This window comes from Acartia tonsa, chromosome 12 (assembly GCF_053477335.1).
Source record: "Acartia tonsa isolate MP-2025a chromosome 12, ASM5347733v1, whole genome shotgun sequence".
Classification (NCBI taxonomy): domain Eukaryota; kingdom Metazoa; phylum Arthropoda; class Copepoda; order Calanoida; family Acartiidae; genus Acartia; species Acartia tonsa.
The window spans coordinates 7077268-7094131 of NC_137271.1; the positions used below are offsets into that span (position 1 = coordinate 7077268).

At 38.7% G+C, this 16864-nt stretch overlaps 1 protein-coding gene and 1 long non-coding RNA gene across 3 annotated transcripts in view; one reads left to right on the forward strand and one right to left on the reverse strand.

Annotated features, from left to right (window-relative positions):
- The window catches only part of l(3)80Fj (lethal (3) 80Fj), a 75043-nt gene that overhangs the window by 16314 nt on the left and 41865 nt on the right, over positions 1-16864 (reverse strand). Inside the window, exons 44-50 of the mRNA XM_080178641.1 lie at positions 6796-6856; positions 6154-6294; positions 3283-3373; positions 2668-2786; positions 2192-2254; positions 1639-1776; positions 761-883 (exon numbers count right to left, since the gene is read on the reverse strand). Of these exons, the coding sequence (XP_080034767.1) occupies positions 761-883; positions 1639-1776; positions 2192-2254; positions 2668-2786; positions 3283-3373; positions 6154-6294; positions 6796-6856 (736 nt within the window). The remainder of the gene's footprint in view (positions 1-760; positions 884-1638; positions 1777-2191; positions 2255-2667; positions 2787-3282; positions 3374-6153; positions 6295-6795; positions 6857-16864) is intronic.
- On the forward strand, positions 7223-16799 carry LOC145333494 (uncharacterized). 2 transcript variants are annotated; one of them, XR_013884517.1, is made up of 3 exons: positions 7245-7879; positions 16355-16482; positions 16706-16799. It is a non-coding gene; the product is annotated as an uncharacterized LOC145333494 (long non-coding RNA). The 2 variants fall into 2 exon arrangements; XR_013884518.1 differs by lacking the exons at positions 16355-16482; positions 16706-16799 and adding an exon at positions 8103-8196 and having other exon boundaries at positions 7223-7879.

Sequence of the window (16864 nt, forward strand, 5' to 3'; positions counted from 1 at the left end):
ATTACCGTCTTTTTTCTTACAACTCCCTCTGTTTGAAGGCAAAGATCAAAAAAAATTTTCTACATAACAAATTTAAATAATTACTAATGTGATGTAAATGTTTTAGTTATGCTGGAAGTCAACACTTTAAACAAATCAAGGCTTCAACAAAGTAACATAGTGATAAATTAACGAAAAAAGCTATCCCTCTGTGACGGACGGCCTTTTAAAATACTGCTAAGAATCCGGAATCCGAATCCGGAATCCGCCAAAAATAAGAATCCGGAAGCCGCAAAAATCCGTCACTTTTTTTGACGGATTCCTTCAGAATCCGGAATCCGAATCCGGCCCAAAAATTCGACGGATTCCCATCCCTAATTGTATAATGTCAGAACTTAATAAACAGAACATTAATTTGTAAATCTAAACAAAATTGTACATTAATGCGTAGAAAAATTGCGTAAATAAATGGTTCAGTAAAAGGACACACTTTCTTTTAGGATTTGATGATGTGCCTTGCTTATAATATTGTACCTTGTTGCCATAGGAATCCTTATTCCAAAAGTAATATTAACATTCTTGGCAACGATTACAGAGTTGATACGATTCCTAAATCGTACCTGACTGTTACAGGAAACATCATGCAAAGTCTAAAATCGAAAGGACATTTCTTTCATGTTTAATTAACAAAAGAGCTAAAAATTAAACCGTTACGGACAGACGTAAGAACCAACCCTAATTATATAAAAGCTTATCTTTTAGTTATTTACAAAGACATTACCTTGGTGCGCCACGATTCATCATCTAAAGCTGAGAGCAGACTGGGAAGCACCAACTTGACTCCATGGGCAGATAGTTTGGACATTACTGCTTTACTACAACCCACGCTAGCATCTCGCACATACTAATAAGTTTATACTTGTTACTCTTTCTTCCAAATAATATAGTCGAATTGTTCCTACACTGGATTCCTATTGGTACAATTAAGGGATTAGGGATTTAGAATTTCTAAACCTATTCTTATAAAAATATTCAGGGATCCTAAGGGATAAGACTATTAATGATAAATCAATGTACATCCCGTATGATTAACAAAATTACCTTATCTGTAGATTGCTTGAAAAGTTTTGACACTGCTATTTAAACCCGGCGAATAAAGGTTAAATTATAGTGCCAACGTTTTAAAAAAAATAGAAGAACGTCTTTAGTAAAACTTTGGTTTACTGTTTAAATTACAGTCCATTGTTAACTCCCTCCCTGTATATCTTTCTAAACAAGACAATAACTTGTTTTAATCTCTACTTTAGAGCAGGTATAAGGTATAACCAACAAGCGAAAAAAATCTAAAATAATACTTGGGGGGCAAATGGAGAGGTCGTAAATTTTACGACGTGTTGCCCCCCAACGACAGCTGAAAAACACGTATAGGTTTCGTGATTTTTTCCCGAATTTATTTCGTTATTGGTATAAGCTGACTTTAGAGACCTAATAAAACAAAATAATTTTATTATTTTTTTAGCTTAAGTATTAAAGAACAACTTTGCTTTTACCTTTCATATCTGTAAAGCTTTATGAAGTTTAGAAACAAAGATTTAATTGACATTTTTCATTTTTTTAACACGAGATTATTCGTTAAAAGGATGTATTAAGTATTCTTTCCTGGCTGTTATCACCAAAGCAGTGTAAAAGATGGGGTAGAACATGCACAATGTAGGGCTCGAACAAACGACCCAGGGTTAGGCAAAGCTGGCTCAGGCCCAACAGGGCTCCTTCACGCCTCTTGGCTTGTTTTTTGTCCTAGAAATTAGATAATTGTAAATTGTAATTTTGCTAAAAATAGCAAGACCTTAAAGAGGTCAAAAACACTCGATTTTTTTTTTACAAATATTAGAAGTAAAAGTCCATTTTAGTTTTTAAACAAAAATAATTTTCATGAAATCTGATGCCTTTTTCAAATGAAAAAAAAAGATTACTGTCCTTTTATGCAAAGACATACAAACCTTAAATATTCAAAAATTATATATCCCTGTAAATTCACCTCAATATTCATAAAAATTAACAAAAAAAGAACAAACCTTCTAGACCTAGGTATTTTATCCAAAGATAGATTTTTTTGCTTACCTAGAAGAACTAGAAAACATGGTAGAATATGATAAGGAAAACTGTTTTAAAAATCTTCCTGAACAGATTTTTATTTTGTTAATTAATTTACCTGGATAGCCTCAGTAAGCTTGGTCATAACATCCAGTTGTTTCAGAGACAAGATGCCCAGGCCCTAGAAAACAATAAATACAATATAAATATTATAGTTTTGATATTACTGTATTTTATTTCAAATTTGCTTTTCCCTTAAACTGCCTTTATGAGCGCAGAAATCAAATCTTTCCCCTTATCTTTGAAATAAAATTAAGGGACAAAGGGGGGAGGGTGAAGTCTTTACTAAAGACCATGCTATGTTAGGTTATATTAGGCACCGGGTAGCCCTGCAGGATTAGGTCATCGCAGGTATAGGCCTGACAGGGACTGTTACCCTAGTAGGGAATAATATCAAGTAGCCTAAAAACACAACTTAGCTTTAAAACCCTTTCTAATCGCTGAAAACATATGTATCTGTACATCGATCAAATAGTCTTATTATTAAAAAATTTCTTTATGCATTTGCTGTAACTTTTGTTAGAAAGTGATTACCTTAATAATTCCAGCTAAACCATAGGCAGCTCCCATCCTCTCTCCATAGTTATTAGTCTCCAGCAGGGTGGTCAACAGTTTGTTTACTATGTCAGGCGCGTCATCCTTGATACTTGGCACTACAATAGTTTTCATTAGGTAGGTATTAAGATATGTTTTTTTTCTTTCATGTAAATCATGTATATTTTATCTTAGGTAAACTATGACGAAATATTATTGGAGGATGTAAAATTATGGAAACGATCTGGGAGAGAGGGAACATTGGGGCTGTATAATTACGTTTTCTCATTCGTTGGCATAACATTTTTTCAAAATCTATTGGTTTGTTGAAGTATCAACCAAAATTGTAAACACAGAAGGAGTAACTTTGTGTGTAAACATTGGTGGTGTACATCAATTTATCGGTCATTGTCTTATCCCTTTAGATCCCTGGAAAACAATACTAAAACAAGAACAAATGTGCCGCACATCTGACTTCAGTCGGAGAACCCATCACCACCCCCAACGACTAGCAGATGCTCTACGTATTAGCTACAGTCGGAGAACCCATCACCACCCCCAACGACTAGCGGATGCGCTACGTATTACGCTCCATACGCAGGGTTTTAAAATTACCTAATGGAGGTAGACATTTGGCCACGGCTTCCTGTACAGATTGTGATGGAGTTCCCAGGGCATTGATCAATTTTGCAACAATGGGACGAACCTAATACAAAACTTAGTTTTAATTTTTCAGGTAAAACATTACAATCCTTATTTTATATGTTTCCTCAGTAAAGCTTCTAAGGAGAAAAAAAATCCTTAGGTAAAGGAAAGTAATAGGAAGACTGTATGTTTTTCTTTTCACCCCCCCCCCCACTCCTCTAGTCTTTATTACTATGTGGAATTTCCCTCTTTAAGGAAGTTATAAGTATTACTTTTCATTTCCAAATTGTAAATCATGATTTTATCTGAGCTGGATCTTTAAATCATTTTAGTGGTGAGCCAGATCGGGGTGAGCCGAATTTCAGCCAATCACAGCGCGGCATTTCATAAAATGCTGTGCTTTCATTGGTGGAAAGTTGGCTCACCCCGATATGGCTCACCAATAAATTGATTTTAAGATCCAGCTCTGAGTAACAGAAAACATGTATTGGATCTACTGCAGTTCATGGTAAAATATTGCTGGTAACGAGTGCTTCCTGTTTCCTGGCAATGTTAGAAGATTCCTGGATCTAGCATAACAAGAAATAATGCTGGAGCTACCAATGTTTAACTTTCCTGGTTGCCAGCAATTTATGCATATTCCTGGTCACTGCCATTTTTGAAATATTCCTGTTAAAAAGCAATATTTCCCTTTTAATTCACATTTCCCTTTTATTACACTTACCCCACAATTAGAGGTTGATAAGATTCACAAAACTCAAAAGTGGCTATTTTGGCATGTTTGTCTGATGTGGGGGGAGGGGGGGGGGGGGGTAGTGGTGTTTCTCTGTAGTAATTGAGGGAGCTAGGAAAAGGTATAAATATTGCTCCGCTCTGCAACAATTTACAGTAAATTAAAAACCTTAAACTGATCAAATGTAAATAATGAATTAGAGAAAGGGGAGGGGGGGGGGGGGACTGAGACAAATATCATAAAAATTCCTTATTTCTGATTTTATCAACAGTTATTAATACAACGTTTATGAAGGTGTAAAAAGTAACAATATAAAAGTAGTCAGAAAAAACTTTAAGGTCAATAGGTCCTGGGAAGGTTTTAACTATTTGGTTTATTTGAGGGTATCATCCACAATCCTCTTAAGATAAACCGCCACTAGAAAAAAATATTAAAATTGTTTGGTTCATCGGTTAGCAAGATCCCTCTGTGTACAAAGACAGTCAAACACGCACAAAAATGTGATACTTATAAATAAGTATGAAACTCATTATGTAATTGTAACTTACTTTTCCTAAATATTTTACTTTAAATTAAAATCCTTCGCTACTTTATATTGTAGATTGTAGCGGTTGCGCCCTTAGCATCATGAGGCTCCGTTTTGAAATTGATAGAACCTTGAGAAGCTTCTCTAAAATGAAAAACTCAATCGAATCAGTGGTTAGTGAGATCTTAATTGAGAAACAAAAAAATATTACTATATTGTCAACCTTGCTTGCTTGAGTTTACAAAGAATCAAAAGGAAGGAAGATAATTAGAATTTAAAACACCCAAAAGTATCTCAGAGATTCAGTTCATAAATTTTAAATTTAAAAATGGGTAACCAATTAGCTTTTTTGTCAAGAGGTTTCTTTATCTTAACTCGAATACCCAACAATTAGAACCCCGCATTTTATAAGACGAAATAAAGATGCCATTCAAATTTTGGCGCAAAAGTGTTAAACTTTCCCCTAAAGTTTATACAGCCTTAAATGAGGAGGGGATGGCGTTAATTGAATTTAAAAGCTCTCGCGCTTTAGCTGTCTGTACAGTATTGAGTGGGATGGGTTGTAAGGTATAGTTACTAAATTTTGGCGCCAATTTAATCATATGCGTGTAAAGGTTTATTAATTTACATTTGACTGCCAAAAAAAGAGAGGGAATAGAATAATTTGAAATAAAAATCTCCCGCCATAATCTTACTTACATGTTTTCATGGTCTGTACGTCACAGTTACGCCACTCTTTTTGTTGATTTATGCTAGAATTGTTGGCGTTATCCTCTTAGAATTTTTTTTCAATTTTGATCCTCCCCCCCCCCCCAAAAAAAAACACAATGAAACCTGGCCGCGGCACTTTTTTATAATTAGGTTAGTTTAGGTTATAAGGGCTAGTATTAAGTTTTGGCATTCTATAGGCGTTTAAGTTCGTTGGTTTTACTGTTTGATTTCAGAGCCTCACTTAGAAATAAATTGATTTATTAATACGATTAAAATTACGAATTTGTCTCCCCCACTTTTCAATATATTATAAAAATAAAAAGGAGCGCCTAAATTTTGGCGCGAAAGTGGATATTAAGATAGAAACAGTTAAATATATAGGTAAAGATCCAACTCTCCTATATCCTTTCCCCACCTCTATTAATAAAATAATTGAAGCAACTTTCCCTTATTAATCATTGCTGTTTACCCCCTAAGAAAATGTGATAAGGGGTATGGGGTAAAAACTCCTGTAAGCCAGTAATCTTCTCTCATTGCTGGTAACCTGGAAAATTTGCAGATTGCCAGCTAACAGGAACCTAGGATTTAGGGGAATTTGCGTGCTGCTGGATCCAGGAATCTTGTAATATTGCCAGGAACCAGGAAGCATTCGTTACCAGCAATATTTTACCATGAACTGCAGTAGATCCCATGTATTTAATAAATGTTAGTTTGACTTAAAAAGGGCAGTTGATATATACCTAACTGATATTATTTTTAATGCTTATTATTTTCAAGTATACAATCAATATCTTAATGAGATATAATGGCGGTAATTTAAAAACTCTTAATTGACAAAAACTTTTTTTTTTGTTGAAAAAATATATCACACCTTAGGATTTTCGCTGTTCAAATGCTGTGCCATGGAGCCCATGAGGATAACCACAGACTGGCGCAGGTTGTCGTACGATTTGTCCTTCGGGGCCTGGTCCAGGAAGTTCTCAAACACGGGCAACAATTCGTTGATGGTCTCCTGGATTATATTTTAACAAGATTAGTTTTCGTGAAAACTGATGTATTTTTGAACTGAAACAATACTGTTCGTTCGTGTAAAAACATACAAAACTAGTGTCCTAGATTGATTTGGCTTGGTTAAATGATAATAAAACTGCAAAAAACCATTGTAATAGTCCAACTATATACAATTTTAAAGTTTTTTGTTAACTTATTTGGACATACAAACAGACAGACGGGAGGTAGACGTATCATATCTATCATATCAAGAGGCAAAAAATCTATACTTTAAAGGTTCGAATGTCACTGAAGCTGCTACACATAGTTATTTATGTATGTCGAAAACACCTATGTAAATAGAAAATCTAAAGAAATATTAGGTATCTTAAAGGTAGTTATTTTTTAAAAAGTTTATGGCTGAGAGTTCTTAATTGTGTACATTTTTTCTTACAAATTATAAATCTTAGTCTTTTTTACTGACGGATAAATTAGAAAAGAAAATGATTTATTTATTCCTCACCTTTCCATGTAGATTAATAGTTTCAATAGCAGCATTCAACATTTCTTTCACTACAATTTCATTCCTATTGTATTTAAACATTGTCATATCAACATACGATTATTATGTCCCATAAAAGTTATTGTTTTTTTTTAACAGAGCATGAGATAAATATATTTAATTTTGCTCTATTTGAACTGCTTTCAAAAACTTTGCTGCTAATTACAAGACAAGTAATGGAAATTGCAAGTAACTTGATAAACTCTAGGAGAAACAAAGAGTCCATTAAATAAATTAGTAAGGTTTCTTTATTTGTCTTGTTAGATCTCTATAGCCGATGAACAAATTCAATTTAAAGAAAGCTTCACATTAGTCCCATAGTTGTATTTTTATGAAATTTTATTTAAGTCCTAGTATGTTTTTACCCACACTTCCTCTTTCTTACAATAAAAATGTAATGAATGTTATTATTTAAGGACTTCTGTGATTTCCCCCAAACAAGCAAGTGGATCATGTGCAAAGGAAATTAAGAAGCCTAGAGAAGAAAGAATCTATAGTTTTATCTCTATTGTATTATGTACGTCCTTAGATGGTTTTATAATGTTGGAGTTGTACCAACCAAGCCTTCTTTGTATGTATAGTTTTATCATGTTTTTAATGATAGGGCCTATCAATGTAATTTGATTAGGTTTCCAAGGTTTTATTTTATATTTATATCTAATTCTATTTTCAGACCAATTTCACTGTAAAAAATGTATGTACATCTTATGCTAATCTGTGATGTATTAAAGGTAAATATTTATGTATATTAATAGTATTGACGAGTCAAAGCAACCAAAGATAAAGTGATACGCTCCTAATACGCTCATAACTACGATTATTCTATTCATTATATAAGAAAGACACGCTCCTAATGATATAGAAATACGTTTGAAGAATGAAAGTTTCATGGCTTTAGCTTATACTGTATTCTCTAGGCCTATGGGGAATGCTGTGCACGCTGGATTCACTGACACAAGCAAAACCAAACCGAGAAGAATGCCATGGATTACTCAAAGATTAAGCTGCTTGGGATTGGCCCGTGCTTTACCAACTCTTGCACAATGTAAGATTTTAATATTTTATTTTATTATATTTTTCCATTTTTACAATGCCTTTGTTTTATGGTAACTAATCTTGTAATAATTGGACACTGTAAAAAATTAATGTCCACAACTTTTTATGTGAATTGGTCTGATAATTTTGTCCTTATAAAGCTTTTAAGAAATTATTAATAGATTCAAACAAAAGTAAAGTAAAAGACAATTAATTCTTTCTTTCTTTTTCAGGTTTTTAAACCGTTCAAAGTATAACCAAAGCTTTATAAAAGTATTGTACATGAGCTATATGTGAACAGTCTGAAACTGTGTTAAATTTTTCAGAGTGTAAAGTGACTAAATACGGGTTAGTTTGGCCAAAACCCAAAAATGATTTTTTACAGTGAATTGAATCCTAAAGGTGAGAAATAAAAATTTTTCCCGTACAGTTTAAAAACATTATAAAACCATACCCCATGGATGGGGAAGGCGAAAAAGTCTAGATCGCCAAGCCCAATTGTCGGTTACCGCCGTACACGCTCAAGATCCTTCAAGGCGGTAGCGGCTAAAGCCCCGGCGGCGGGTGATTGCCGCCGGACGAGCTTAACCTCACAAAAAGGGCTGACAATTAAAGATATTGAAAAAACTAAAACAATATTACAATACATTGTTGATAATGAAAGTGTATTTAGTGATAATAGCTCATGTACATACTTTGAAGATGAACCATACCTGCCCCTGACCGGAATCCAGAGCCACGTACATGACTTGGAAAACACAAGCCACAGTGACGAAGAACTACTGGGCCGTGTAACAGATTACAGCTTCTCCAACCCGGCAGCTAGAAGGGAACTTCTAAGTAGTACAACCGATGATGTTATTGATGAGTTTGACCAATCAGCACAGGAGAACACCAGCACCGTCACTGTTGTTGTAAGAAACACATTAATAGAAGAACCGTCGGTTAGAGCTATATCACCAGCAGCTATAGCAGTTGAAGGAATAGGCCTATTAGAAGCACCTTCCTTAAACTGTGGTATTTCATTGTACCCGATTGGGGTGGAATCAAATGAACACCCAGCCGCCAGGAAACAAGCGCCGCCAGCTGCTGAGCCGCAACTCCAGCCGCCAGCCGCCGAGACCCCGCCAAACATAAGTTATACATCCAGCGAGAATTCAGGAAGTGTAACACTGCCCCCAACTCCAGAGTCAACAATGGCTGCGTCTGAGCCAGCGGCGGCAGCTGTAGAAGCCGCCGACTTGCTTGTGGAAGCTGAAATGATATGGAGTGACGACTTTTCTGATGTAGACATGGACAAAATCCCACTGTCCATTTTGAAGGAATTAGCCAACACAGCAGTGGGTTACAAGGACAGGCTAGGGTCGGCCTTCCTTGCCGTCCGCCGACTACCAAAGGACCAGCTTGGAGAACTAGAGGATACCTCCAGGCTCACCAAAGTAAAAGACTTGTTTGTGAAATTTAAAAATGCAGCCTGGCCAAAAGTAATGGTTGCGGAGACAGCTGCTTCTAGTCGCAACACCCCAATGCTTGATCAACGACCAGACAGCAGAACCAGCCAGATGTCAGAGGCCACACAATCAATTGTTATAAACCGTGTACAGAGCCGCAAGGATACAGTGATAGATTCAGCAAGGAAAATTGGAGACCAATTGATGAACCTAGTTGACCAACACCCAGACACCAACCAGAAGCTAATAATTTTGGAAGGACAGTTGGAAACAGCCAAATTGGAATCTAAGGAGCAAGTTGAAGCCCTGAAAGAACTTGCGGCCGCAGCTACAAGTGTCGGAATGGCAGCTGAGGCCCAGTCACTAGCTGAAGCAGCAGATTTGTTGATTGAGTTGCGGACAAGTGCAATTACGAGTGTTAGAGGAGCCAGAGCCGCCCTTGGTATACCAGATGGTCCTGTCACTAGATCCCTGATCCTAAACATGGCTGCGCCTAAATTCAAGGGAGACTTCAAGGACAGCTTGGACTACTTCACGTTTAAGAAACAGCTGACAGAATACTTTGACTCCGTTGGAATAGCCTCCTTCTCAGACAAACTATTGAAGTTGAGAAATGATTGTGTTGCTGGAGCCGCCAAGGAAGCTATCGTGACTGCCACAACCTTCAATGATGCCATGCAAACACTAGAGGACCTGTATGCCAAACCAGAAGTGCTGCTAGCCGTTAAGCACCAGGAATTGTTGTCACTTAGACCGTGCCCGGAAGGATTGCTGGCCAAACGGACGTGGTACATAAACGTGTCTAACAAGTATGAGAACGTACAAGCCCTAGCCGAGGAACATGACATAGAGGATTTTTTGATATCCAGTGACCTAGCCCATTGTATAACTCAAGCAATGCATAAGCTTGACTGGGAAAAGTTTGAGCAGAAGATCGTCAAGGCTAGACGGCAGGCAAGAACTGTTAGGACAACAAAACGGTTTATTGGAGAAAAATTAAATGAGTTCCTGATGGACACCATAGATGAGCTTGGTATGACGCTTGATTACAGAATCACTAATGGTTATGGAAACGCCACCGAGATGATGAAAGGACTCCAGTTAGATGGCCGCCGCCAACTGCCGAAGCCCCCAGCCGCCGGGCAGCCACAACGGAGCACTCATGTAGTTGGTGAAGCAGTTTCAGACGAATATGAACATGACACAAGTGACGAGGACCACCCAACACCTAACACAACCACTGACCATGACGGGCAGGAACCTGACAACTTATCTCGCCGCCAGCGGAAGAAGTTTAGGCAGGCAGGCAGCACTTCTGAGGCTGCCGCCGCCATCGCCGTGAACCAGTCGGGAACCAACAGCGCAGAAAGTGCGGGGTCACGCTCGATTCAAACAACTAGAACGAAGGTACCTACAAGTGTTAAGTGTAGGTTATGTGAATCTGAACATGAAAGTATGGTTTATTGTGAAAAATTTCGGCAAGCCAGAGTTGAGGACAGATGGGTACTGTTGTTGAAGGCTCGTGCATGTTACAGATGTTTGCGGTCAGATGCTATGTTTTGGTACAAGAAACGAAAGGAGTGGTTTGTCGAACATAAACCATTTTGTTCCGACAGGTTTGTCTGCCGCCATGGGCAATGTTCGGAGAATGATGCAGGTAAACAAAACCACTTGCTTGTCTGCAAACACCACATCCAGCAAAACAGAGATGACCACTCCGCATTTATGGCATCGGTTGATCTGGAGAGGTTGAAAAACTACAGACGATTTTTCTTCACGGCGCCATCAGTTATGAATGTATATGAGTCTAGAGAATTACCGCCGGCTGAACTAGTACCACCCCAGCAAAAAACAGCCCGTACTCCTATATACATGCTCCAGTATGTGCCCGCCCCAAACAACTCTTCATTGCTATTGTTTTATGACTCTGGATGCATGGAGGCCGCCATTAATGACAGAGCATACTCCCTACTGGACACCACATGTATTAGCAAGACCCCAGTTGTGTTAAATGTGGCTGGTGGCCACTCGTTCCAGAACCCGTACGGATACGAGGAGATTAAGTTGCAGAAAGAATCGGGAGATTTAGCAAGAATCACCGCATTGAGAATGGTTGAAATCACAACGGAGATGCCGGCCTGGGACCTGTTGGAGGCCTGGAATGAGATTCAGGCAGAATGTGTTTCTGATACAGGCCGCCGCCCGCCGCCCACCTGCCCGCCAAGAATTGGTGGTGGAACGGTGGACATTATGTTAGGTGTCGAATATATGTCACTTTTTCCTGAGCTGCTTGCTGAGTTACCAGGTGGCCTCCGTCTGTACAGGTCAAAGCTGGCAGGTGTTGATGGCCACCAGGCAGTCCTGGCCGGTCCACATGAATCCTGGGCAAGAGCCGCCACAGCTGCTAATATCTTGGGCCCCCGAGTCTACTTTACATCTGAAGTACGTGCATTACAAGCTGTGGGAAACACTCTTGATTTCCAGCTCCCCCTAGGTACCGCTTTACCTGCCGTTCCGGGACCAAAGGACAACAATTGGTCACAATGTGTTGATTGTGGATGTTGGGAAGAAGTCTTGACCGAAGTTGGTCCCCATGATAATTATTCTGTCAATGCATGTTTTCAGTCAATCTCTGCTGAATTAAGGAAGTTTGATGACTATGAAAGTATTGGCGGTGAACTGTCTTACAGATGTGTGTCTTGCCGCAATTGCAACGCCTGCCGCCGAAGTGATGAATTGGAGGAGAAAAGTTTACAAGACGAAGTTGAGCAAAGTCTTATTGAAGGATGTGTGACACTTAACGCTGAAGAAAAGGTTGTCATCAGCAAGCTACCATTCATCAAAGATCCTGAGGCAAGGTTAACGCCAAACCGGTGGGTAGCACAGAAAGTTTTGGACACGCAGGTTAGAATAATCGACAAGACGCCAGGGATGAGGGAAGCTGTGATTAAGGCACACAACAAGTTACGAGACAAAGGACATGTTGTTCAGTTAACAAGTTTGCCTCCAGAAATCCAGGATATTGCCCGCCAGGAAGGATATTTTATTCCATGGAGAACAGTTATGAACCCTGGAAGCTTGAGTACGCCACTCCGCCTTGTTTTTGACGGCTCGGCAAGGACACCTGGCGGAGATTCATTAAACGAGACATTAGCCAGAGGAGAAAACAAGTTGGGACGGCTACTGCACTTGTTAATCCAATTCAGGTATGGAAATTCGGCATTTAGTGCGGATGTTGCGATGGCCTACAACACAATTAGACTTGACCCCCAGCACTATAAATACCAGAAATACCTATGGAAAGAAAACTTGTCGCATGAAGAAGCAGCAATAACTATGATAGTTATAACACTTATTTACGGAATCAAGCCATCAGGGAATTTAACAATATGTGGATTCCAGAAAGTTGCTGAACATGCTAGAACCCTTGGTGAAATGTACAGGAGAGGAGCAGATGCGTTAACTATGAAGGCTTATATGGATGATATCTTCAGCAGTTTTGCGACAGATAATGAACGGGATTTGACAGCAGACAGTTTGGAGAAAACCCTGGGCCTAGGTAGTATGCATGTTAAAGCTATAACAAAGTCTGGGCTGCCACCGCCAGATGATGTAACGGCTGATGGTGAATCTGTTGGGGTTGTCGGTTACAAATGGTACACTGAATTGGATATTTTGAAATTGGACATAAAACCTACAACATTATCCAAGGCTAAACGGGGTAAACCGGCGGCACCTGTCGGAGACAATGTGAAGGAAGCTTTGATGGAAGGTAAATTCACAAAGAGAGTGTTAGCCGGATCTGTTGCTGGAATCTTTGACCCGTTAGGATTGGCGGCGGCATTCACTGGAAACCTTAAGGTAGATATGTCAGAGGTCTGTCAAGTAGCCAAGGATTGGGATGAGGTTCTCCCACCACACATGCTAGATAAATGGGTAAGGAATTTATCAGAAATTCAAAAATTGGCAAAATTGGATGTCCCCAGAAATGTATCGCCTGGAACGGATGGGTTAACCCTAATCGTATGTGCGGATGCTTCACAAATGCTGGCGGCGGCAGCTATATATGCCAGGACAGAGTTAGAGGATGGAACTGTTGACTGCAACCTAATTGTTGCCAAAACTAAGTTAGTGAAGAAAGCCTCAATACCTAGGGCGGAGCTGAGAGCCGCAACCCTGGCGGCATCATTGGCCCATGTGGTAAAACAGAACCTTGGACAGTTTGTAACGGATGAGATTTATGTGACAGACAGCTCTATTACCTTATTCTGGCTGAATCAGGACCAGAGACCATTGCAGATGTCTATTAGAAACAGCGTCATAGAAGTTCAAAGGTTGACGGATGTTAAAAATTGGTTCCATATTCCAGGACCTCAGAACCCGGCTGACATACCTACCCGTTCTGTAACGGTGGACGAGATAATTGGCGATAGTGAATGGTTAAAGGGTAAACCATGGATGTATGGAGCTAGACAAAATATGCCTCTGAAATCAGTAAGTGAATTAAATCTCACAGTGGAGGAAAAGGCTACAGCAGCTGAAGGTCTCAGAGCTCCAGGTATAATAATGTCATGTCAGACGGCTAAGGTAGAAGACAGATACAAGTTTTCAAGATACATTGTTAATTTTAGCTGTAAATCCTGGCCAAAAACGATTAGGCAGATAGCTGTGGTTAAAAGATGCATTTCCGTTTGGCGACAGAGGGCGGCAAAAATTGACGGCGCAGAATCATTTAATGTTATTGGCGGCAAGACCATAGTTATGTTAACCCAGGAAGAAATAGTGGCGGCTGAAAGGTATGTGTTCCAAGTAACAACCCGAGAGACAAAATACTTCAACAAAAAGGAGAGTTACGAGAAAATTGGTTGTATGAAGGATGGAGTATTATTGTACAATGCACGTATTATGGATGGAGAGAGACCAGAAACCATACCTGGAGCAATGTTGGATGTTGGACCACTCACATTCTGTGTCCAAATAGTTGATCGCCATAGTCCCGTTGCTTATGCAGTCATGTTGTATGCACACGAAACTTTAACTCATCATGGAGGAATCAACTCAACGTTAAGAAGGAGTAGGGAGATTGTGTTCATACTTAGAGGTATGTCTTTGGCCACAGAGATCAAGGAGGCTTGTCCGTTCTGTCGGAGGTATAAACAGAGGATGATACAGGCAGAAATGGGTAAGTTGCACCCGTCCAGATTTACCCCAGCCCCGCCTTTTTACTTCACACAAGTTGACCTTGTAGGCCCATGGAGAGCAAGGTGTGAACATGCAGGACACAGAGCTGAAGTTAAAGTATGGGGAGCTGTATACAAATGTGCAACAACTTTGGCCACTTGGGTAGAAGCAATGCCAGCCTATGATGCAGATAGTTTTGTCGATACATATCGGCGATTTTCGGCAAGATTTGGACACATTGGTGTCATGTTTATAGACCAAGGAAGCCAAATAATGTCAGCCTGTAACAAAATGGAGTTTTCATATGAAGACTTAGTCAGAGGAGTTAATGTGAAGGGTGTCGAGGTTCGCCAGGAGGTCTGTCCAGTGGGATCCCATGAACAGCAGGGGATTGTTGAACGTGCCATCCGAGAGGTAAGAAAGATCTTTAATGCTGTTTTCAAAGGTCTTAGGCTATCCATTATGTCTTACCTAACTTCCTTCTACTATATATCCAGCGAGCTAAATAATATACCTATCTGCATTGGTGGAAAGTATACAGGACTGGACAATTTAGATCTCATTAGCCCGGCAAGATTATTACTTGGCAGAAATAGTGTCAGGGCGCCGGTTGGAATCGTTACTGCGTGTGTGCCATCTAAATGGCTAGAGACTGTTGAGAATGTAGCAGACGCCTGGTGGAAGGTATGGGACGAGGAATGGCTATCTACTTTGGTACCAAGGCCACCCAAATGGTTGGAAGGCAAACCAGACTTAGTAATTGGAGATGTCATATTGTTTATGAAAGATGGGAGAGAAGCTGACTTAGGTGACACAATTTGGCGGACAGGCATTGTTGAAGATATCAGGGTGTCCCGGGATGGTGTAATAAGGAAGATTACTGTCAAGTACAGAAACCCTGGTGAAAAGGTGTTCAGATATACTGACAGATCTGTTCGTACTATAGTAAAGCTGTACAGAGAAGGGGATCTTGATTTATTGTCAGAACTCAACAAAGCAGCAGTTGGTGCTAATAAACACTATCTTACTTATGGACGGCCAACAAAATCTAGTGTGGGACCCGAACAGAGCCAGTTTTCCTGCAGGTGTGAACAGAATCAAGTCTAGACTTTCAAGTGAAAAGAACTAAACTCTAAAATAAGCAATGTGAAAAGAATTAAACTCTAAAATGAGCAATGTGAAAAGAATTAAAACTCTAAATTTAAAAGGAGCTATGTGAAAATATGTTACTTTAAAAAGGAGCTATGTGAAAATATGTAAACTTAAAAGGAGCAATGTGAAATTCAAACTGTAAAGAAATCAATGTCAGTCCTTTTTTCGTGGCGGGAGTGTAATGAATGTTATTATTTAAGGACTTCTGTGATTTCCCCCAAACAAGCAAGTGGATCATGTGCAAAGGAAATTAAGAAGCCTAGAGAAGAAAGAATCTATAGTTTTATCTCTATTGTATTATGTACGTCCTTAGATGGTTTTATAATGTTGGAGTTGTACCAACCAAGCCTTCTTTGTATGTATAGTTTTATCATGTTTTTAATGATAGGGCCTATCAATGTAATTTGATTAGGTTTCCAAGGTTTTATTTTATATTTATATCTAATTCTATTTTCAGACCAATTTCACTGTAAAAAATGTATGTACATCTTATGCTAATCTGTGATGTATTAAAGGTAAATATTTATGTATATTAATAGTATTGACGAGTCAAAGCAACCAAAGATAAAGTGATACGCTCCTAATACGCTCATAACTACGATTATTCTATTCATTATATAAGAAAGACACGCTCCTAATGATATAGAAATACGTTTGAAGAATGAAAGTTTCATGGCTTTAGCTTATACTGTATTCTCTAGGCCTATGGGGAATGCTGTGCACGCTGGATTCACTGACACAAGCAAAACCAAACCGAGAAGAATGCCATGGATTACTCAAAGATTAAGCTGCTTGGGATTGGCCCGTGCTTTACCAACTCTTGCACAATGTAAGATTTTAATATTTTATTTTATTATATTTTTCCATTTTTACAATGCCTTTGTTTTATGGTAACTAATCTTGTAATAATTGGACACTGTAAAAAATTAATGTCCACAACTTTTTATGTGAATTGGTCTGATAATTTTGTCCTTATAAAGCTTTTAAGAAATTATTAATAGATTCAAACAAAAGTAAAGTAAAAGACAATTAATTCTTTCTTTCTTTTTCAGGTTTTTAAACCGTTCAAAGTATAACCAAAGCTTTATAAAAGTATTGTACATGAGCTATATGTGAACAGTCTGAAACTGTGTTAAATTTTTCAGAGTGTAAAGTGACTAAATACGGGTTAGTTTGGCCAAAACCCAAAAATGATTTTTTACAGTGAATTG